Source organism: Entelurus aequoreus, linkage group LG25 (assembly GCF_033978785.1).
Source record: "Entelurus aequoreus isolate RoL-2023_Sb linkage group LG25, RoL_Eaeq_v1.1, whole genome shotgun sequence".
NCBI lineage: Eukaryota > Metazoa > Chordata > Actinopteri > Syngnathiformes > Syngnathidae > Entelurus > Entelurus aequoreus.
In genome coordinates, this window is record NC_084755.1 from 10,325,612 (window position 1) to 10,350,878 (window position 25,267).

Here is a 25,267-nt window from a genome sequence, read left to right on the forward strand (position 1 = left end):
TATGTACTCACGGTATCGCGTCTGTGTATCCAAATCAAAGTCCTCCTGGTAAGAGTCTCTGTTGTCCGAGTTCTTCGATCTTAACTGCATCTTTCAGGAATGTAAACAATGAAACACCGGCTGTGTTGTGTTGCTGACTTCCCTCGCAAAATACTCCGCTTCGCACCGACAACTTTCTTCTTTGCTTGCTCAGCTTCTTTCTCCATAATGTAATGAACAAATTGCAACAGATTCACCAACACAGATGTCCAGAATACTGTGGAATAATGAGATGAAAACAGAGCTATTTTGTATTGGCTTCAATGGGGGAGCCATACCTCTGTTAAACTGGCTACGTCACGCGCATACGTCATCATACCGAGACGTTTTCAAGCGGAAGTTTAGCGGGAAATTTAAAATTGCACTTTATAAGTTAACCCGGCCGTATTGGCATGTGTTGCAATGTTAAGATTTCATCATTGATATATAAACTATCAGACTGCGTGGTCGGTAGTAGTGGCTTTCAGTAGGCCTTTAAAGATAAAAGTAATTTGTTATGTACTTTCCCTAAATATCTCAAAGTACTCATTTTCTCATATGTCATATTATGCTCCTTCCAATGCTGTTGTTTTTACAAACCCCGTTTCCATAGGAGTTGGGAAATTGTGTTAGATGTAAATATAAACGGAATACAATGATTTGCAAATCCTTTTCAACCCATATTCAATTGAATGCACTACAAAGACAAGATATTTGATGTTCAAACTCATAAAGTTTATTTTGCTAATAATAATTAACTTAGAATTTCATGGCTGCAACACGTGCCAAAGTAGTTGGGAAAGGGCATGTTCACCACTGTGTTACATGGCCTTTCCTTTTAACAACACTCAGTAAACGTTTGGGAACTGAGGAGACACATTTTTGAAGCTTCTCAGGTGGAATTCTTTCCCATTCTTGCTTGATGTACAGCTTAAGTTGTTCAACAGTCCGGGGGTCTCCATTGTGGTATTTTAGACTTCATAATGCGCCACACATTTTCAATGGGAGACAGGTCTGGACTACAGGCAGGCCAGTCTAGTACCCGCACTCTTTTACTATGAAGCCACGTTGATGTAACACGTGGCTTGGCATTGTCTTGCTGAAATAAGCAGGGGCGTCCATGGTAATGTTGCTTGGATGGCAACATATGTTGCTCCAAAACCTGTATGTACCTTTCAGCATTAATGGTGCCTTCACAGATGTGTAAGTTACCCATATGTTGGGCATTAATACACCCCCATACCATCACAGATGCTGGCTTTTCAACTTTGCGCCTATAACAATCTGGATGGTTCTTTTCCTCTTTGGTCCGGAGGACACGACGTCCACAGTTTCCAAAAACAGTTTGAAATGTGGACTCGTCAGACCACAGAACACTTTTCCACTTTGTATCAGTCCATCTTAGATGAGCTCAGGCCCAGCGAAGCCGACTGCGTTTCTGGGTGTTGTTGATAAACGGTTTTCGCCTTGCATAGGAGAGTTTTAACTTGCACTTACAGATGTAGCGACCAACTGTAGTTACTGACAGTGGGTTTCTGAAGTGTTCCTAAGCCCATGTGGTGATATCCTTTACTCACCCCTAGGGTTCTATCGAACCCAGGTTAAGAACCACTGGTTTACAGTTTGTATCTAATCAGAATTCAGCTAGTTTATGTTGCCATGCTGTACGAAGTCTGCCCGGAGCCTTCAGAATCAACAATGCGGCCGTCTTTGCACTGTAAGTGAACGGACACATAGTCAATCAATCAATCAAAGTTTATTTATATAGCCCTGAATCACGAGTGTATCAAAGGGCTGCACAAGCCACAACGATATCCTCGGCTCAGATCCCACATCAGGGCAAGAAAAAACTCAACCCAATGGGATACAATGAGAAACCTTGGAGGGGACCGCAGATGTGGGGACCCCTGCCCCCCCAAATATTTACATGTTTGCATTAGCCCTTGTGTAATGTTTATATTGTTGATACTCAGCAAGCGTTTGCATTTTGTGGCTTTTAATGCCTCACAATCCAACACTTTTATGTTAAAATACTGAACAGATGTTTACCTTATCCCAATAAACATTTGTTCAGTATTTTAACATAAAAGTGTTTGATTGAGAGGCATTAAAAGCCACAAAATGCAACGGGTCCATCAGACCCACAAACGCTGGCTGAGTAACAACAATATGAACGTTGCACGGAAAATTTCTCTGCCAGTTTCTGCATCCCACAGGGATTCTTCTTTTGTGTTTCTGCACCTGCGGTTCCCACACAAGGTTGCAACATTGTTTGTCAACACTGTCTGCTCTCATTTTCTCGCACATTTGACCCTCTGATGTTCTGTGTACCTACACTCTGTCCTCCTCCTGTCTAGGCCTGCTGTGTGTGTGTGTGTGTGTGTGTGTGTGTGTGTGTGTGTGTGTGTGTGTGTGTGTGTGTGTGTGTGTGTGTGGTACACAGAACATTTATTTCCACACTTCTATTAGCCCCGGACATCTTATATGTAATAGAAATGTGTAGGGGGGGGGGGGTGTATGGTGTGTGGTCATTAAATATGTATTCTGATATATGTTCTTCACAGAAAATGAGCCAAAGTCAGTGAGTCTCGGTTTGAAAAATTAATTAATTGCATAATTTTTCTTTTAATAAAAAAATGAAAACGGGTCCCACAGACCCGAACACCACACAATTGTCCACTATTGTCCTTGTTTAATTGTCCATTGTCATTTCAGACATGCTTGACAAAGTTACATTAAGGGGCGTCACATGTTTACACTTGCAGAATTCAACATGCACGAAAAGTAGTTGGAAGAGACCAAGCCCTTTTATTTCTGCCTAGTCTCAACAGTTATTAAGTATGTTCAGTTCAGTTCAGTTTCAGTTTATTTGGAACATGCATACGATACAATGTATTGCATCACACACTTCCAGTGGTTTCATTACAGCACGTCCGAAAAGGAGTAGGAAGAAGCAGAGCTTATTTAATCTAACCCCTTTTCATGCTGTAGCAATTTTATCCAATTTCCTTGTTCTCTGTAACAGAACAGTGAACAAATAAATAATGAATAAATATTATACCATAGCAAGCAAACAAATATTAATTACATAAATAATCTTTGTCTCAATAAAAAAATTGAAAAAAAAGGGTTCAAGATGTTTATCATAATTCTTGTTCCTTGTACTTTGTGAACAGTCTCTTAAAGTGAATCATATTGGTGCTTTGTTTGATTTCTTTGCTTAATCCATTCCATAATTTAATCCCACATACAGATATGCTAAAGGTTTTAAGTGTTGTACGAGCATACAAATGTTTTAAATTACATTTTCCTCTAAGGTTATATTTCTCCTCTTTTGTTGAGAAGAATTGTTGTACATTCTTGGGTAGCAGGTTAGACTTTGCTTTGTACATCATTTTAGCTGTTTGCAAATGCACCAAATCGTTGAATTTCAATATGTTTGATTCAATAAATAAAGGGTTTGCATGTTCTCTACATCCAACATTATGTATTATTCTAATTGATCTTTTTTGTAACACAGTTAGTGAATGAAGCGCACATTTGTTGTAGTTTCCCCGTATTTCCACACAATAACTCAGATATGTAACACTAGACTTAGACTTAGACTTAGACAAACTTTAATGATCCACAAGGGAAATTGTTCAACACAGTAGCTCAGTTACAATGATGGAAAGGACAATGCAGGTATAAATAGACTAATATAGCTATAAAAAAATCTAACATATATACGAATATATACATATGTGTACAGAGTAATTTATATACAGATATATTATATTATGTCTATAACATATATACAATATAAACCAATGACCATGTACAATATTACAGTATATACAGTCTATATGACAGCAGCAGCATAAAATGGACAGTAGGTCCAGCAGGAAATAGAAAATAGACATTATAAACAAAGAGAAGTAGCTAACATGTCAGGTGTCAGGTAATAGGCAGATGTCATCTATTGCTGTATGGCGAGTGATTATAGTGAGCAGTAAATAATATGAAGTGATTTTTGGTCTAGAACAGTGGTCCCCAATCTTTTTGTAGCTGCGGACCGGTCAACGCTTGAAAATTTGGGGCCGGGGGGGTGTATTTAAAAAAAAAAAAAAACATTTTTTTTTTTTTTTTTTTTACATAAATAAATACAATCATGTGTGCTTACGGACTGTATCCCTGCAGACTGTATTGATCTATATTGATATATAATGTATATATTGTGATTTTTATGTTGATTTCATTAAAAAAAAAAAAAAAAAAAAAAAAAAAAGGTTTTTTTTTTTTTTTTTTTTTTTTTTTAAATTTCTTGTGCGGCCCGGTACCAATTGGTCGCGGCCCGGTGGTTGGGGACCACTGGTCTAGAACATGTTTTGCTTTATTCATTATTGACGTGTTTCTTGCTACTTTATGTTGTATATTTTTGTCCACTTCCTATGTTTAACCATGTTTCCATTTTCAAGAAAGGACACCTGGGGATATGCTGATTTGCAACACTAAATTGGCCCTAGTGTGTGAATGTGAGTGTGAATGTTGTCTGTCTATCTGTGTTGGCCCTGCGATGAGGTGGCGACTTGTCCAAGGTGTACCCCGCCTTCCGTGGAGTGCAGCTGGGATAGGCTCCAGTAAAAGAGGCCGGGGGGAAATGGATGGATGGATGGAAAGACAAGCAAAATAACGTATAATGTAATAATGGATGCTAATGAAGTCAGGTCAATAGTCTCTATCCCAGCATTTACTTACTCTAACTAATCTAAAACCGGGGACAGCTGCATACTTGACATTACCACAGAACTTTATTGTACATGTCAGGAATCCAAGTGACTAAATGACTCTTTTTTTTTTGGAATGAATGCCATATCTGAAATGTCAATTTGTTCCCTGGCTATTGTCATATTAATTGCAAATTCATCACGCTATTGTAATTTTCCAAATGAGAGACCTTTGACTAATGGCCACACAGATAAAAAAAAAGTGTTTTATTTTGCGTGACTCATGGCTAGATGTCTATGCTATCGGACTTTTGGAAATGTCACCGCCAGTGCCTCTATTCTCCCTGCTCACCTTTTTTGTAAAGAAATAACAGAATGGGCCATTATCGAGGCAGCACAGAGGGGTAGTGATGCACACGTTGACGTCACACATCTTGTATACAATTTGTCATATATGGCTTAAAATGATAGATACATATTTGTTTTAGTGGCTTATTGTCATATGTGTCTTAGTTGAAGTTTGCAGTAGTGCAGGAATGCATCACCACGTCCTGGTAAATAGGGGTGTGACCACAATCATTGCATTTCAATTAGGGATGTCCGATAATGGCTTTTTGCCGATATCCGATATTCCGATATTGTCCAACTCTTTTTTAATTACCGATACCGATATCAACCGATACTGATATATACAGTTGTGGAATTAACACATTATTATGCCTAATTTGGACAACCAGGTATGGTGAAGATAAGGTCCTTTTTTTTTAAATTAATAAAATAAAATAAGATAAATAAATTAAAAACATTTTCTTGATTAAAAAAGAAAGTAAAACAATATAAAATCAGTTATATAGAAACTAGTAATTAATGAAAAATTAGTAAAATTAACTGTTAAAGGTTAGTACTATTAGTGGACCAGCAGCACGCACAATCATGTGTGCTTACGGACTGTATCCCTTGCAGACTGTATTGATATATATTGATATATAATGTAGGAACCAGAATATTAATAACAGAAGGAAACAACCCTTTTGTGTGAATGAGTGTAAATGGGGGAGGGAGGTTTTTTGGGTTGGTGCACTAATTGTAAGTGTATCTTGTGTTTTTTATGTTGATTTAATAATAAAAAATAAAAAAAAACTAAAAAAACCGATACCGATAATAAAAAAAAAACGATACCGATAATTTCCGATATTACATTTTAAAGCATTTATCGGCCGATAATATCGGCCGGCTGATATTATCGGACATCTCTAATTTCAATAGTATGCAATGTTCTCGGATCTTGTTGTTTAACTATGCCTAAATAAGCACAGATACACTGCAAAAAGTCAGTGTTCAAAAACAAGAAAAAAAAATACAAAAATGAGGGGTATTTTATTTGAACTAAGCAAAATTATCTGCCAATAGAACAAGAACATTTGGCTTGTCAAGACTTTCCAAAACAAGTAAAATTAGCTAACCTCAATGAACCCAAAAATACCTTAAAATAAGTATATTCTCACTAATAACAAGTGCACATTTCTTGGTAGAAAAAAAAGAGAGACTTTTTTGCTCAATATGTTGAAAAGTATTCCTAAATGAAGTAAATGCTAGTGCCGTTATCTTGACATAATGGTATGCGCTCGGCATTACATTTCTTGAAACCAGCAAACTTACACTAAAAACTAGTTTATTTTTCTTAATGGAAAGACAACAAGGCAACCGCTTGTTACTCTCGGGGTCTACTAGCCGCTCAGGCAAATCATATGGTCTAAAAATGCATTTTTAGACAGTATGCATGCTCTTTCAGTCAATTAGTGCGCAAGGAATATATATATATATATATATATATATATATATATATATATATATATATATATATATATATATATATATATATATATATATATATATATATATATATATATATATATATATATATATATATATATATATATATATATATATACATATATATATATATATATACATTACCGTTCAAAAGTTTGGGGTCACCCAAACAATTTTGTGGAATAGCCTTCATTTCTAAGAACAAGAATAGACTGTCGAGTTTCAGATGAAAGTTCTCTTTTTCTGGCCATTTTGAGCGTTTAATTGACCCCACAAATGTGATGCTCCAGAAACTCAATCTGCTCAAAGGAAGGTCAGTTTTGTAGCTTCTGTAACAAGCTAAACTGTTTTCAGATGTGTGAACATGATTGCACAAGGGTTTTCTAATCATCAATTAGCCTTCTGAGCCAATGAGCAAACACATTGTACCATTAGAACACTGGAGTGATAGTTGCTGGAAATGGGCCTCTATACACCTATGTAGATATTGCACCAAAAACCAGACATTTGCAGCTAGAATAGTCATTTACCACATTAGCAATGTATAGAGTGTATTTCTTTAAAGTTAAGACTAGTTTAAAGTTATCTTCATTGAAAAGTACAGTGCTTTTCCTTCAAAAATAAGGACATTTCAATGTGACCCCAAACTTTTGAACGGTAGTGTGTATATATATATATATATATATATATATATATATATATATTTGCAGCCCGGCCCCTGGCCAATTTTTTTTTTATTGTAATTTTGAAGAATTAATCTGAATGTGGATGAACTATTTCTGTTCAAAATTTGAAATGTCAAATGTTTAAATATTATCTGTCAGTTTACTGTACTGTGCCAACTGTACTACTATAAGAGTACATCTTTTCTATTGTTTCATTGAAAATAAAACAGCAAAGTCCATTTGGCTGTCATCTGTTTTAATTACGAGACACAACCGTGTCAAAGTCATGATTTTTGATTTCATGCTTGAAATAAGAAATTATTACTTTGAAAAAGCGGTTTTATACTTGTGAGTGTTGATGACACAGCTTTGCAACAGTTCATATTCTAGTTTCAAGCATGTTGTACTCAATATAGGTCATCAAATCTCAGCAACAAGCTGTAATATCTTACTGAGATCATTTAGGACCAAAACCCTTAAAACAAGTAAAACACTCTCACACAAAATCTGCTAAGTGAGAAGAATGATCTTATCAGACAGAAAATAAGCAAATATCACCCTTATTTGAGATATTTAATCTTACTTAGATTTCAGTTTTTGCAGTGCAGCTTAAACTATTTGTGTTTCGTTCACATAATTAATGCCATTAATTCATGTTAATGACATGTTCACTTCACATGCTTCTGACCTTTGGTCCGCTTTTTCGTCATCCAAAAGGTCTCGGACTGTATCACCCTGTCGAATCTTTCATTCTCTGCATGCGCAATATGCATGTCTGCCTTGATGGGTTCCAGACCCCTTTATAAAGCCCCGCTTGGGTCACCCCCAGTCAGTCACAGTTGTTGCCAACAGGGAGAGACCAACCTAATTGCTTCAGAAGCATTCTATATACTTTCTGATTGTAGCGCGGCTTTTAATAACCATGTGGAAACTGGTCGTGTTTGTTGTGTGTCTGCTGGCGAAGGAAGTTGAGCCCATGGAGGACCCAGCGTACGGTGTCAAGCTCTGCGGTCGCGAGTTCATTCGGGCGGTCATTTTCACCTGCGGAGGCTCTCGGTGGAGACGGTCACTCGGGACTTCAGGTGAGACACGGACCTTGTCTTGTCAGGAATTATTACAATTTCATATAAACTCTAATGCTATAATTTTGTTTCAATTTTTGCTCATTTTACTGCAGCGGAAGACCTTTTAAGCTCCCGTCAAGAGGAGCCCTCAGAGGAGTTGAGCCACAGTTCAGTGATGGACTCTATACGCCACAGAAACAGAGATCTGGATTTCATATCAAGGGAAAACCATGACAGAGTGTTTAACCGGCCGACGCGTTCTTTTATCACTGAAGAGATTCTAGAAGCACTGCGGAAGGCGGACCTCAAGGGCCGGGATGTGGTGGTGGGTCTCTCCAACGCCTGCTGCAAGTGGGGCTGCAGCAAGAGCGAGATCAGCTCCCTTTGCTGAGAACTGTGAGATTATTATTAAACACAAATATATGCACTTAATGTTCATTCTGAGCTTTTTGGTCATTTTACATCATGCAAAAAGTGGTTTTATTTGTCAGAATATGAACTATTAAGTATATGTCAAATATTTGTTAACATAACTGCTGTATCTCACCTGGTCTTCAAACTCACTTAATAAATACTTTCTTCCTGTTAATAGTTGGTTTGATGATTACGTTCGACTACTTTGGCATTGACTGATCAAGCCAGAGAACAGTGGGTTAAAAAGTTTAAAGCTTTTTGAAGACATTATTTTCATTTACATCATTAATTTAGCAACTTATATTATGTGGTGGTTTGCTATTGCGATGAAATGCACTGTATCATACTTGTGGAACATATTTAGCCATCATTACTGTAACAATAGGAGCTACTGTTAAGATATGCGTTCCCTAGTAACAATTGTTTGTGTTGCAACAGGGACATTATTCAGTGATGCACCAGGAATGGGGTAGAGCTTGTGATGTACTGTTGTGAACGTGTCTGACGAAGTTGAACAATAAAATGCAGCCTAGTTTGGTCTAAATAATAAATTCTGTAGTCCGTGTGTGATAGAGAACAGAATTTAACAATTACATGATGGGTAAAATATAGTACACTGCAAAAAGTCAGTGTTCAAAAACAAGAAAAAAAAATACAAAAATGAGGGGTATTTTATTTGAACTAAGCAAAATTATCTGCCAATAGAACAAGACTTTCCAAAACAAGTAAAATTAGCAAACCTCAATGAACCCAAAAATACCTTAAAATAAGTATATTCTCACTAACAACAAGTGCACTTTTCTTGGTAGAAAAAAAAATAGAGACCTTTTTGTTCAATATGTTGAAAAATATTCTTAAATGAAGTAAATGCTAGTGCCATTATCTTGACATAATGATATGCGCTCGGCATTACATTTCTTGAAACCAGCAAACTTATACTAAAAACAAATGTATTGTTTTTAATGGAAAGGCAACAAGGCAAGCGCTTGTTACTCTCGGGGTCTCCTAGCCGCTAAGGCAAATCATATTGTCTAAAAATGCATTTTTCCATGGATAACATGACATCATCGCGCCAAGTGCGTGCTCTTTCAGTCAATTAGTGCGCATATATACAGCCCGGCTCCCGGCCAAACATTTTTTAATTGTAATTTTGAAGAATTTATATGAATGTGCATGAACTATTTCTGTTCAGAATTGTTAGAAATGTCACATGTTAAATGTTTAAATAGTCAGTTTACTGTACTGTGCCAACTGTACTACTATATGAGTACGTATTTTCTATTGTTTCACTGAAAATAAAACAGCAAAGTCCATTTGGCTGTCATCCGTTTAATTATGAGACAAAATTGTGTCAAAGTCATGATTTTTTTTTTCATGCTTGAAATAAGAAATTATTACTTTAAAAAAGTAGTTTTATACTTGTGAGTGTTGATGACACAGCTTTGCAACAGTTGATATTCTAGTTTCAAGCATGTTTTACTCAATATAGGTCATCAAATCTCAGCAACAAGCTGTAATATCTTACTGAGATCATTTAGGACCAAAACCCTTAAAACAAGTAAAACACTCTAACATAAAATCTGCTTAGTGAGAAGAATTATCTTATCAGACAGAAAATAAGCAAATATCACCCTTATTTGAGATATTTCATCTTACTTAGATTTCAGTTTTTGCATTGTACATGTTGGTTTTTAGGGCTGTGAATCTTTGGGTGTCAAACGATTCAATTCAAAATTGATTCTTGGGGTCACAATTCGATTCAAAATCGATTTTTTTTCCAATTCAACACGATTCTCGATTCAAAAACGATTTAAATTTTTTTTTTAATTTATTTATTTTTTTTTTTTTTTAAGGAAAACAATACACAACAATACCATAATAATGCAATACAATTTCAAAACCAAACCCGACCCAGCAACATTCAGAATAGCAATAAACAGAGCAATTGAGATCAATTGAGGACACACAAACATGACAAGGAACAATCTAAAAGTAGTGAGACAAAAATGAATATTATCAACAAGAGTATCAATATTAGTAACAATTTCAACATAGCAGTGATTAAAAATCCCTCATTGATATTATCATTACAAACATTAATTTAAAAAAATAAATACAAAAAATGAACAATAGTGTCACAGTGGCTTATACTTGTATCACATCTCATAAACTTGACAACACATTGTGTCCAATATTTTCCACAATGATATAATAAGTCATATTTTAGGTTCATTTAATAGTTAAAACAAATTTAAATAATGGATCCCATATTCCAATATATGACTCATTATTATCTAAACTAAATGCAGTTTTTTTCTACTGATATTATCTCCATAGCTTGTGTATACCAGTCAGTATGAGTTGGACTATCAACATCTATCCATTTTTTTAATACTACCCTTTTTGTTATTATGCATATTGAAAGAAATGCATTTTTACTCTTTGATGACACGTTACTAAATTGATGGAGATCCCCAAGAATACAAGTTTGCAGTGTCATTGGGATATTTATATTTTAGTACTGTGATTGCTTCTTTTGTTGTTTTCAACCATAACTCTTTTATTCTCTGACATTCCCACAATAAATGAACAAAAGTTGCCTCGGCTGCCCGACACTTCATACATAACTTGTTATCTACTACACCAATTTTAAACAGCTGAGAAGATGTCAAATACAATCTATTCAATATCTTAAATTGAGTCAGCTTATTTTTAATGCTTCTAAGGCTTATGAGATGCGATGCAAGTGTAAGCCACTGTGACACTATTGTTCTTTTTTAATTTTTTTTATAAATGTCTAATGATAATGTCAATGAGGGATTTTTAATCACTGCTATGTTGAAATTGTAACAAATATTGATACTGTTGTTGATAATATTCATTTTTGTTTCACTACTTTTGGTTTGTTCTGTGTCGTGTTTGTGTCTCCTCTCAATTGCTCTGTTTATTGCAGTTCTGAGTGTTGCTGGGTCGGGTTTGGTTTTGGAATTGGATTGCATTGTTATGGTATTGCTGTGTACTGTTTTGTTGGATTGATTAATTTAAAAAAAATACAAAATAAAAAAATAAATTTTATAAATAAAAAAAAAATTTAAAAAATGAGAATCGATTCTGAATCGCACAACGTGAGAATCGCGATTCGAATTCGAATCGATTTTTTTCCCACACCCCTATTGGTTTTGTACAGTGCTTTGTGATTTTATCTGTGAAAAGCGCTTTATAAATAAAATGTACTTACTTACTTACTTACTATTACAACAGACCATAGCTGAGAAACAGATATTTTCTGGCGGCCCTCTCGGGACAATGGTTAAGAAACACTGATATACAGTATATAAACTGTATTATATGATATTTAATATCCTCCTAAAACTTAGAGAAATATATAATTACATGTTTGCATTAACTATTGTCCTTGTTTAATTGTCCATTGTCATTTCAGACATGCTTGACAAAGTTACATTAAGGGCCGTCACATGTTTACACTTGCAGAATTCAACATGCACAAAAAGTAGTAGGAAGAGACCAAGCCCTTTTATTTCTGCCTAGTCTCAACAGTTAAGTATGTTCAGTTCAGTTTCAGTCTCAGTTTATTTGGAACATGCATACGATACAATGTAATGCATCACACATTTCCAGTGGTTTCATTACAGCACCCTTTTCCTATCAGGACGTGTACTATGGTGACGCAAATTACTGCGTGGGTTGCTTTCCTGGGATGCAAGCGAACCAGACTGGACATGGCGTGAAGGTAAATACATGATTTATTTTAGCACTAACAAAAAGTGTAAACAAAAGGCGCGCACAAGGCGGAGAACAAACTTGGCTGTGAAACAAAAAAAACGTCAACACATAAACTGAACTATGGTCATAAACAAAAACTTACTTGGAAAGCATGGAACTATGGCATGGATATCAAAGGTAGCATGGGTAGTCAGTGTTTCCCATAAACTGCCAAGATACCTGTGGCGGTGGAGGCGTGGCTATGGGCGTGGTCACCATGACATCATCGAGTAATTTGCATAATTTACTACAATGATATGATTTTCTCTAAAAAGGCTCAAAAAATGTATACTTACTAATTAATAATAACAGTTTTGTTTTAAACGTCCATCCGTCCATCCATCCATCCATTTTACAATATAATTACAACACTTAATGTACATATTTATATACAGATTTGAACAATAAGTTATTCACTGAAATATATTTATTAATTGTGGTTCTTACAAAAAATATATATTATAAAATATAAAAGCTAAAATGTCTCTTAAAGCTCTGCCCCTTTAATTAGTGCATACTAAATAATTTAACTTTAGCCTACTACTACAACCATATTATTTACCAGCAACATAAAGTGAAACAGAGGCAGAGGTGTCCTGCCACAGTCAGTAACAAATAAACAGAAAACAGTAGTGGTCAAACACAAATAAGGCAACAAGAGAAGTATCCTACAGTTCTCTTTTGTAAAGTAAATCTGAACAGCCTATATGGGCATCTACATCAACTATATGATTTGCCTGAGAAGCTGGACAGGACAAAAAATAAAAATAAATAAATAAAAAACTTTTTTTTTTTTTTTTAAATTTGTGGCGGACGTAATTCTTTCGTGGCAGGCCGCCACGAATAAATGAATGTGTGGGAAACACTGGTAGTAGAGGGTAATGTCGCCAGGCCGACTGCCTGGCAACTACAAGCTTAAATAATAAGGACATGATTAATGACAGGTGCGTGAGTCCGAACGTGAAACAGGTGAAACTAATGGTCGTCATGGTGACAAGGCAAGGGAGTGAAAACAGGAACTAAAAAGAGTCCAAAAACCAAACAGAACATAGCCAAACAAAAACATGATCAACAGACATGACATTTTCATACCATAGCAATTTTATCCTATTTCCTTGTTCTCTGTAACAGAACAGTGAACCGATAAATAATAAATAAATATTATACCATAGTAAGCAAACAAATATTAAATACATAAATAATCTTTGTCTCAATAAAAAAAAAGGGTTCAAGATGTTCATCATAACTGTTCTTCTTTGTACTTTGTGAACACTTGTAGTTTGAACAGTCTCTTAAAGTGAATCATATTGGTGCTTTGTTAGATTTCTTTGCTTAATCCATTCCATAATTTAATTCCAGATACAGATATACTAAAGGTTTTAAGTGTTGTACGAGCATACAAATGTTTTAAATTAGATTTTCCTATAAGGTTATATTTCTCCTCTTTTGTTGAGAAGAATTGTTGTACATTCTTGGGTAGCAGGTTAGACTTTGCTTTGTACATCATTTTAGCTGCACCAAATCGATGAATTTCAATAATTGTGATTTAATAAATGAAGGGTTTGTATGTTCTCTATATCCAACATTATGTATTATTCTAAATTTTTGTAACACAGTTACTACAGTTGTAGTTGTTTCCCCAAATGCCTACACAATAACTCAGATATGTAACACTAGTGAGCAGTAAAGAATTTGAAGTGATTTTTGGTCTAGAACATGTTTTGCTTTATTCATTATTGACGTGTTTCTTGCTACTTTATGTTGTATCTCACCTGGTCTTCAAATTCACTTAATAAATACTTTCTTCCTGTTAATAGTTGGTTTGATGATTATGTTCGACGACTTTGGCATTGGCTGATCAAGCCAGAGAACAGTGGGTGAAATATTTTAAAGCTTTTTGAACACATTATTTTCATTCACATCATTAATTTAACAACTTATATTATGTGGTGGTTTGCTATTGCGATGAAATGCACTGTACCATACTTGTGGCACATATTTAACTATCATTACATGATGGGTAAAATATAGTACGTGTTGGTTCTGCACAGTCTACACCAGGGGTGTCCAAACTTTTTCCACTGAGGGCCGCACACTGAAAAATCAAAGCAAGCGGGGGCCATTTTGATATTTTTTTATTTTAAAAACCAATACAATATATGTATAAAAATTATACATTAAGGCCTCCACTCAGGCTTCATCCCCAAAGGGTTTTGGTCCAAAAAATATTTAAAATGTGTCATTATTCAGTATTATTATCTCTAGATCAACATTAGGTCTATCTGTCAATATAACGTTTTTAAAGATTTAAGTCGTATGCTCTTTTTGTCAAAGAAAACCCTGTTTTTTTATGGAAAAAACACAAAATATGCAATATTTTCACCCAATAAAGTTTTTAAGAGGAATATTTCAGATTATATAATAATGGGAGCCTTAAAAAGGTCAATAACTCATAACACCATTGATTTTAATTCATTATTATTTTTTGAGCAATGACACTTAAAAACAAATCACACAAAAATTATTGGGGAGTGTTAAAAAATAAATTATACATTTTTTTTTACTGTTTACTTTTAACACAATAATCTCGAGATCAACTTCAGATCTATCCGTCAATTATACGTTGTATTGTTGTTTATGTTTTTTGTTTGTTCGTTTTAGGCCCTTCTTTAAAAATTTTTTTAAAAAAAGCTCAATTTTTTATATGTCAAACACAAAATATGCACCATTTTCCCCAAAAAATATCTCAAAGTGCAATATTTAATGTGACGTAATTGGAGCCTTGGATAGGTCAATACTTCATAATAACATTGATTTTGATTCATTATTATTTTTTAAAGAAATAAACAGCCTGCATGGCAGCTTTGTGTTATTAGAGTAAACATTGCAACATTTTCTTGTTACATTTCACCTGTTTGGTCTTTTATACCACTTTTAATTTTTTTTAATCGTATTTTAAAATGGGCCGTGGGGCCATTTAAAAAATGACCTGCGGGCCGCAAATGGCCCCCGGGCCGCACTTTGGACATCCCTGGTCTACACCAAGTCAAAATCATTGTTGGCCAATAAAGCTGATTCTGATAAATCGATTCTAAATGCATTCACAATTTGCATATCCTGTTGGAATGGACCAGATCGAAGTTGGCTTCTGCGCATGTCCAATTTATTAAGGTCAAAGTTTGTGAAGTATAAACAAAGCCAAGCGACTCCATACTTTTTTAGCAAACTTCATCAGTTCGTGGCTTGTTTTTACTCTTTAGCGTGAATAGTAGTAATTATATTTCTGAATTATTGTTTTTTCTGCGTCGTGTATATTTTTTAATATGCCGAAGACAATTTGGGCAGTTGTGGAATGTTCTAATACAGGGGTGTCAAACTCATTTTAGCTGAGGGAATGCATGGAGGAAAATCTGTGGACTATTAAAATCATGGTATTAAAACTGAAAAATAAAGACAACTTCAGATTGTTTTCTTTGCCTTACTTTGGCCAAAAATAGAACAAACACAATCTGAAAATATTACAATAATAATATAGAAAAAAATACCGGCAGGAGTAAAGTTTACATCCATGAAAGAAAGAAGAAAGTGAATGAATATTTCTAACTAAATTAATTTACATATGCATTCAAATGTGATTTCTTTCGTATTACTTTTTAAAATGAATCAAGTAACGTTTATGACAACCTTTTTCCAAAACACTATATAGAATGTGAGATATAACAGGATAATGCATACATTTATCATTCGTTTTCAAAACGCTTACAAAAAAGTGGTACCCCAAAAATTTACCGTGGGACCCCATTTTTATGACTTGATGGGGTACCAGGGACCCCATTTTGAAAATTCCTAGCGCCAACACTAATGGAGTATTGGTGCGTGCAAAACAGCTGCAGGTGGCTGTGGCCTGGGGGCCGGTTCTAGTACTAATCTAATATCATCCCGGATGATTCATTTGCGGGCCTTGACTTTGATACATAGGTTCTAATAGTACATTTCACCTCACGAGATGGAACAAACTATACGTGTGACATTCATCATGAGTGTTATTTTCACTCGGGAAGATGTGTTTGTGATCCACCATTCAAACAGTACCCATTTTTTTCCAAGATGCCGCCGCTGTAGTGGCTCCTGGTGGCAGGAGCTCTGGGCTCTTGTGTCATCCTTTTGTGTTCCTAGTAGAGATGTCCGATAATATCGGCCGGCCGATATTAACGGCCGATAAATGCTTTAAAATGTAATATCGGAAATTGTCGGTATCGTTTTTTTTTTATTATCGGTATCGTTTTTTTTTTTTGTTTTTTTTTTTATTAAATCAACATAAAAAACACAAGATACACTTACAATTAGTGCACCAACCCAAAAAAAGTCCCTCCCCCATTTACACTCATTCACACAAAAGGGTTGTTTCCTTCTGTTATTAATATTCCGGTTCCTACATTATATATCAATATATATCAATACAGTCTGCAAGGGATACAGTCCGTAAGCACACATGATTGTGCGTGCTGCTGGTCCACTAATAGTACTAACCTTTAACAGTTAATTTTACTCATTTTCATTCATTACTAGTTTCTATGTAACTGATTTTATATTGTTTTACTTTCTTTTTTATTCAAGAAAATGTTCTTAATTTATTTATCTTATTTTATTTTATTAATTTTTTTTAAAAAAAGGACCTTATCTTCACCATACCTGGTTGACCAAATTAGGCATAATAATGTGTTAATTCCACAACTGTATATATCAGTATCGGTATCGGTTGATATCGGTATCGGTAATTAAAGAGTTGGACAATATCGGAATATCGGATATTGGCAAAAAGCCATTATCGGACATCCCTAGTTCCTAGTGTTTCCCTCTTGTTTTCATGTGGTTTTTTTTGGCCTTTTGGTTCGGGAATTGATTAACGTGGACCCCGACTTAAACAAGTTGAAAAACTTATTCGGGTGTTACCATTTAGTGGTCAATTGTACGGAATATGTACTGTACTGTGCAATCTACTAATAAAAGTCTCAATCAATCAATCAATAAAAAACCTTTGGGACTTTGTGACAAGGGGTGGCACTTTCGTGACTTCTGCGGTGCTTTTTTGTGAACTTCTGGATCTGCCTCCCGGGAGCCTTTTGGCCATGGAGACCAGCTGCTGGGGTGGGGTGGGGGTGGGGGGGCGTGGCGTGGCGTGGTTGGGGCGTGGCTAAGGGCGTGGTTAAGAAGAGAGTATATTTACAGCTAGAATTCACCAAATCAAGTATTTCATATATATATAATTAGGGATGTCTGATAATGGCTTTTTGCCGATATCCGATATTCCGATATTGTCCAACTCTTTAATTACCGATACCGATATCAACCGATACCGATATCAACCGATACATGCAGTCGTGGAATTAACACATTATTATGCCTAATTTGGACAACCATGTATGGTGAAGATAAGGTACTTTAAAAAAAAAATAATAATAATAAGATAACTAAATTAAAAACATTTTCTTGAATAAAAAAGAAAGTAAAACAATATAAAAACAGTTACATGGAAACTAGTAATTAATGAAAATGAGTAAAATTAACTGTTAAAGGTTAGTACTATTAGTGGAACAGCAGCACGCACAATCATGTGTGCTTACAGACTGTATCCCTTGCAGACTGTATTGATATATATTGATATATAATGTAGGAACCAGAATATTGATAACAGAAAGAAATGGGGGAGGGAGGTTTTTTGGGTTGGTGCACTAATTGTAAGTGTATCTTGTGTTTTTTATGTTGATTTAATAAAAAAAAACAAAAACAAAAAAAAACAAAAAACGATACAGATAATAAAAAAACCAATACCGATAATTTCAGATATTACATTTTAACGCATTTATCGGCCGATAATATCGGCAGGCCGATATTATCGGACATCCCTATATATAATATGTATATATATATATATATATATATATATATATATATATATATATATATATATATATATATATATATATATATATGTATGAAATACTTGACCTTAAGTGAATTCTAGCTATATATATATATATATATATATTTTTAAAATTTTTAAAAATTTTTATTATACATATAAATAAAATACTTGAATTTCATTGTTCTGCAGGCTATCCAATAGATGGCAGTATTGTCCTGTTTAAGAGTGTCACAACATTGCTGTTTACTGCAGACGAACTGCTTTACGGTAGACTAAACGGGACTGCTGTTGTTGTGTGTTGGTACCGCGCTGGGAGGACGTTAATGAAACTGCCTAACAATAAACCCACATAAGAAACCAAGAACTCTCTCTCCTTGTTGTGCACTCTACTCTCTAAAAGCCGTAGATGTTATGACGTCATTGGGCAGGCAAGCTGTTTATTTGTGGGAAAGCGGACGTGAGAACGGCTGTCGCCACTCAGGTCCGCATTGAGCTGGAGGGGGCGTGGCCTCCAGCTCCGGCTGAATACCGGGAGTTTGTCGGGAGAAAATCTCTGCCGGGAGGTTGTCGGGAGAGGCGCTGAATACCGGGATTCTCCCGATAAAAACGGGAGGGTTGGCAAGTATGCTCTTACACACATGCTTATGTGTGCTATGTTTATGAGGTTTTTTCCCCCTGTGGCCTCAGTTTGGACCCCCTCACCAGGCATACTTGCCAACCCTCCCAATTTTCCCAGGAGACTCCCGAATTTCAGTGCCCCTCCCGAAAATCTCCAAGGGCAACCATTCTTCCGAATTTCTCCCGATTTCCACCCGGACAATAATATTGGGGGCGTGCCTTAATGGCACTGCCTTTAGCGTCCTCTCTCACCTGAAAAGGAGACTATTATATATGTCTCCGTTATCCATAGGTTTATCTATAACCCATAAAGTAGGCAGGCACGGAGCTATTTCTCAGCGTGTGTTTATTCCAGCCGGCACGTTAATACACTGACACACAACATCCGGATTCCCATCATGCATTGCTGCAAAACTACGGCAAGTAGTAATGTCCAAAAACATAACAGAGACGAAGCAGAAGAACGAAGAAGAGACGCGGCGACGACGAGTAAGAAGAAGAAGTACGCTTGCAAGTTCCAAAATGATTGGAAAAAAATAATTTCAGTTCATCCAGGACAGCTTGAAGGGGAAGGGGTATGCTGCCTGCACATTTTGTAGATCAGACTTCTCCATTGAACACGGTGGCCGAACGGGTATACTCACTAGGGCTGCGAATCTTTGGGTGTCCCACGATTCGATTCAATATCGATTCTTGGGGTCACGATTCGATTATAAATAGATTTTTTCAATTCAACGCGATTCTCGATTCAAAAATGATATTTTTCCGATTCAAAGGGATTCTCTATTCATTCAATACATAGGATTTCAGCAGGATCTACCCCAGTCTGCTGACATGCAAGCAGAGTAGTAGATTTTTGTAAAAAGCTTTTATAATTGTAAAGGACAATGTTTTATCAACTGACTGCAATAATGTAAATTTGTTTTAACTATTAAATGAACCAAAAATATGACTTATTTTATCTTTGTGAAAATATTGGACACAGTGTGTTGTCAAGCTTATGAGATGCGATGCAAGTGTAAGCCACTGTGACACTATTGTTCATTTTTTAAAACTTTTTATAAATGTCTAATGATAATGTCAAAGAGGGATTTTTAATCACTGCTATGTTGAAATTGTTACTAATATTGATACTGTTGTTGATAATATTCATTTTTGTTTCACTACTTTTGGTTTGTTCTGTGTCGTGTTTGTGTCTCCTCGCAATTGCTCTGTTTATTGCAGTTCTGAGTGTTGCTGGGTCGGCTTTGGTTTTGGAATTGGATTGCATTGTTATGGTATTGCTGTGTATTGTTTTGTTGGATTGGTTAATTTAAAAAAATAAAAATAAATTTAAAAAAATAAAATAAAAAATAAAAATAAAAATCGATTTTTGAAAAATGAGAATCGATACTGAATCGTACAACGTGAGAATCGCGATTTGAATTCGAATCGATTTTTTCCCACACCCCTACTCACTCATGAACGGATTATTTATATATATATATATATATATATATATATATATATATATATATATATATATATATATATATATATATATATATATATATATATATATATATATATATATATATATATATATATATATTAAGGATTAAACTTAAAGTACCAATGATTGTCACACACACACTAGATGTGGTGAAATTTGTCCTCTGCATTTGTCCCATCCCCTTGGGGAGCAGTGGGCAGCAGCGGCGCCACGCCCGGTAATCATTTTGGTGATTTAACCCCCAACTCCAACCCTTTGTTGCTGAGTGCCAAGCAGGGAGGTTATGGGTCCCATTTTTATAGTCTTTGGTATGACTCGGCTGGGATTTGATATATATATATATATATATACTTGAAAATATATACACCCCGCTACTCCAGAAACCCCCCCCCCCCACACCTCAAACTGCCCCCACCCCCATATATATATAAGAAATACTTGAAAAAATACCCCAGAACCCCCCACACCTCCCACACCTCAGGCCCAGGCTTAGATTGAATTCCCCCCCACCGTTTACCTGTTTCTCACCTTTTTTGTAAGGGGCGCCGGAACTTGGCAGACCCGTCAGCGATCCTGTTCTGTCTCCCTGTCATGTTTATCTGCTCTTGAATGGGATTGTGCGGGAAAAAAAAAAAGAAAAAAAAATCCCTCAGGGATTAATAAAGTATTTCTGATTCTGATTTCCAAAAGATCCAGACATGAAAATAAAGTCAACAAAGCCAAACATCACATGATAAACAATTACATATTACATACACTGCAAAAACTGAAATCTAAGTAAGATTAAAAATCTCAAATAAGGGTGATATTTGCTTATTTTCTGTCTGATAAGATAATTCTTCTCACTAAGCAGATTTTATGTTAGAGTGTTTTACTTGTTTTAAGGGTTTTGGTCCTAAATGATCTCAGTAAGATATTACAGCTTGTTGCTGAGATTTGATGACCTATATTGAGTACAACATGCTTGAAACTAGAATATCAACTGTTGCAAAGCTGTGTCATCAACACTCACAAGTATAAAACTGCTTTTTCAAAGTAATCATTTCTTATTTCAAGCATGAACAAAAAAATCATGACCTTGACACAATTGTGTCTCATAATTAAAACAGATGACAACCAATTGGACTTTGCGGTTTTATTTTCAATGAAACAAGAGAAAATACGTACTCATATAGTAGTACAGTTGGCACAGTACAGTAAACTGACAGTTAATATTTAAACATTTGACATTTCAAACAATTTTGAACAGAAATAGTTCATGCACATTCAGATAAACTATTTAAAATTACAATAAAAAATATTTTGGCTGGGGGCCGGGCTGTATATATATATATATCAATCAATCAATCAATCAATGTTTATTTATATAGCCCTATAAATCACAAGTGTCTCAAAGGGCTGTACAAGCCACAACGACATCCTCGGTATAGAGCCCACATACGGGCAAGGAAAACTCACCCCAGTGGGACGTCAATGTGAATGACTATGAGAAACCTTGGAGAGGACCGCATATGTGGGTGACCCCCCTCTAGGGGAGACCGAAAGCAATGGATGTCGAGTGGGTCTGACATAATATTGTGAAAGTCCAACACATCAGCGAAAGTCCAGTCCATGGTGGGGCCAGCAGGAACCATCCCGAGCGGAGACGGGTCAGCAGCGTAGAGATGTCCCCATCCGATGAACAGGCTAGCGGTCCACCCCGGGTTGGGAGCAGAGTAGAAAAGAAAAGAAAAGAAATGGCAGATCAACTGGTCTAAAAAGGGAGTCTATTTAAAGGCTAGATTATACAAATGAGTTTTAAGATGGGACTTATATATATATATATATATATATATATATATATATATATATATATATATATATATATATATATATATATATATATATATATATATATATATATATATATATATATATATATATATATAAATATAAATATATATATATATATATATATATATATATATATATATATATATATATATATATATATATATATATATATATATATATATATATATTCCTCACGCACTAAATGACTGAAAGAGCACACACTTGGCGCGATGATGTCATGTTATCGATGGAAAAATGCATTTTTAGACCATATGATTTGCCTGAGCGGCTAGCAGACCCCGAGAGTAACAAGTGGTTGCCTTGTTGCCTTTCCATTAAGAACAATAAATTAGTTTTTAGTATACGTTTGCTGGTTTCAAGAAATGTAATGCCGAGCGCATATCATTATGTCAAGATAATGGCACAAGCATTTACTTCATTTAAGAATACTTTTCAACATATTCAGCAAAAAGGTCTCTTTTTTTTTTCTACCAAGAAAAGTGCACTTGTTATTAGTGAGTGAATTATATTTATATAGCGCTTTTCTCTAGTGACTCAAAGCGCTTTTACAGTACATAGTGAAACCCAATATCTAAGTTACATTTAAACCAGCGTGGGTGGCACTGGGAGCAGGTGGGTAAAGTGTCTTGCTCAAGGACACAACGGCAGTGACTAGGATGGCGGAAGCGGGGATCGAACCCGGAACCTTCAAGTATACTGGCACGGCCACTCTACCAACCGAGCTATACCGCTTCTTAGTTAGTGAGAATATACTTATTTTAAGGTATTTTTGGGCTCATCGAAGTTAGCAAATTTGACTTGTTTTGGAAAGTCTTGACAAGCCAAATTTTCTTGTTCTATTGGCAGATAATTTTGCTTAGTTCAAATAAAATACCCCTAATTTTTTTTTTTTTCTTGTTTTTGAACATTGACTTTTTGACAAAATACACTATTGTAAGAATGTATTAATAATTGTCTCAGAAATATATTAAAAATGCAAGTAATACTAAATTTGTTTTTTTACAACCGGACCAAACATCACATGATGAACAATTACACATAGGTGCTGTGAATATAAGTTTGTATTTGGTACTTACGTATTTTTTAAGACATTGCAAAACGTCCTCTTTAAAGGCCTACTGAAACCCACTACTACCGACCACGCAGTCTGATAGTTTATATATCAATGATGAAATCTTAACATTATAACACATGCCAATACGGCCGGGTTAACTTATAAAGTGACATTTTAAATTTGCCGCTAAACTTCCGGTTCGAAACGCCTCTGAGGATGACGTATGCGCGTGACGTAGACCGGCGAACACGGGTATGCCTTCCACATTGAAGCCAATACGAAAAAGCTCTGTTTTCATTTCATAATTCCACAGTATTCTGGACATCTGTGTTCGTGAATCTGTTTCAATCATGTTCATTGCATTATGGAGAACGAAGCTGAGCAAGCAAAGAAGAAAGTTGTCGGTGCGAAATGGACGTATTTTTCCAACGTAGTCAGCCACAACAGTACACAGCCGGCGCTTCTTTGTTTACATTCCCGAAAGATGCAGTCAAGATGGAAGAACTCGGTAAACAGGGACTCTAACCAGGAGGACTTTTGACTTCGATACACAGACGCCTGTAGAGAACTGGGACAACACAGACTCTTACCAGGATTACTTTGATTTGGATGACAAAGACGCAGACGTGCTACTGTGAGTATGCAGCTTTGGCTTCTAAACATTTGATCGCTTGACCGTATGTGCGCAACTTTTTTTTGCGTATGTACGTAACTTTTTTAAAATATGTAAGCTTTATGAACCTTGGGTTAGGTGAACGGTCTTTTGGGCTGAGTGATTGTGTGTGTTGATCAGGTGTTTGAATTGTATTGGCGTGTTCTATGGAGCTAGGAGCTAGCATAGGAGCTAGGAGCTAGCATAACAAACACGCAGGTGTTTTTATGCAGGATTAATTTGTGGCATATTAAATATAAGCCTGGGTGTGTTGTGGCTAATAGAGTATATATATATGTCTTGTGTTTATTTACTGTTGTAGTCATTCCCAGCTGAAAATCAGGTACCGTGAGTATGCAGCCTTGGCTGCTAAACATTTGAGAGCTTGACGTATGTGCGCGTCACGTACGTAACTTTTTAAAAATATATAAGCTTTATGAACCTTGGGTTAGGTGAACGGTCTTTTGGGCTGAGTGATTGTGTGTGTTGATCAGGTGTTTGAATTGTATTGGCGTGTTCTATGGAGCTAGGAGCTAGCAGAGGAGCTAGGAGCTAGCGTAACAAACACGCAGGTGTTTTTATGCAGGATTAACTTGTGGCATATTAAATATAAGCCTGGTTGTGTTGTGGCTAATAGAGTATATATATGTCTTGTGTTTATTTACTGTTGTAGTCATTCCCAGCTGAATATCAGGTCACCCCCGGCTCTCACAGCATCTTCCCTATCTGAATAGCTTCAACTCCCCACTAGTCCTTCACTTGCACTTTACTCATCCACAAATCTTTCATCCTCGCTCAAATTAATGGGGAAATTGTCGCTTTCTCGGTCCGAATCTCTCTCACTTCATGCGGCCATCATTGTAAACAATAGGGAACTTTGCGTATATGTTCAACTGGCTACGTCACGCTACTTCCGGTAGGTGCAAGCCTTTTTTTTATCAGATACCAAAAGTTGCAATCTTTATCGTCGTTGTTCTATACTAAATCCTTTCAGCAAAAATATGGCAATATCGCGAAATGATCAAGTATGACACATAGAATAGATCTGCTATCCCCGTTTAAATAAAAAAAAATTCATTTCAGTAGGCCTTTAACTACATTGTAGTGGTTTTGTTTCCATTCCTCAGAACGACCGTACTTCCGCGGACATTCCAAAAGGGGCGCGGCTACCGACTCACTTCCTGTAAA

General features: G+C 35.7%; 1 protein-coding gene across 1 annotated transcript; it reads left to right on the top strand.

Annotated features, from left to right (window-relative positions):
* The first annotated feature begins 8,144 nt into the window (after positions 1-8,144).
* LOC133642289 (relaxin-3-like) lies at positions 8,145-8,677 on the top strand. Its single transcript, XM_062036399.1, has 2 exons — positions 8,145-8,304; positions 8,400-8,677. The coding sequence occupies exons 1-2, from the start codon at positions 8,145-8,147 to the stop codon at positions 8,675-8,677; spliced, it is 438 nt and encodes a 145-aa protein (XP_061892383.1).
* Positions 8,678-25,267: the final 16,590 nt, after the last annotated feature.

Coding starts and splice junctions, on each gene's coding strand:
- LOC133642289 (XM_062036399.1), top strand. CDS start 8,145: ATGTGGAAACTGGTCGTGTTTGTTGTGTGTCTGCTGGCGAAGGAAGTT. Junction 8,305..8,399: donor ACGGTCACTCGGGACTTCAG/GTGAGACACGGA, acceptor ATTTTACTGCAG/CGGAAGACCTTTTAAGCTCC.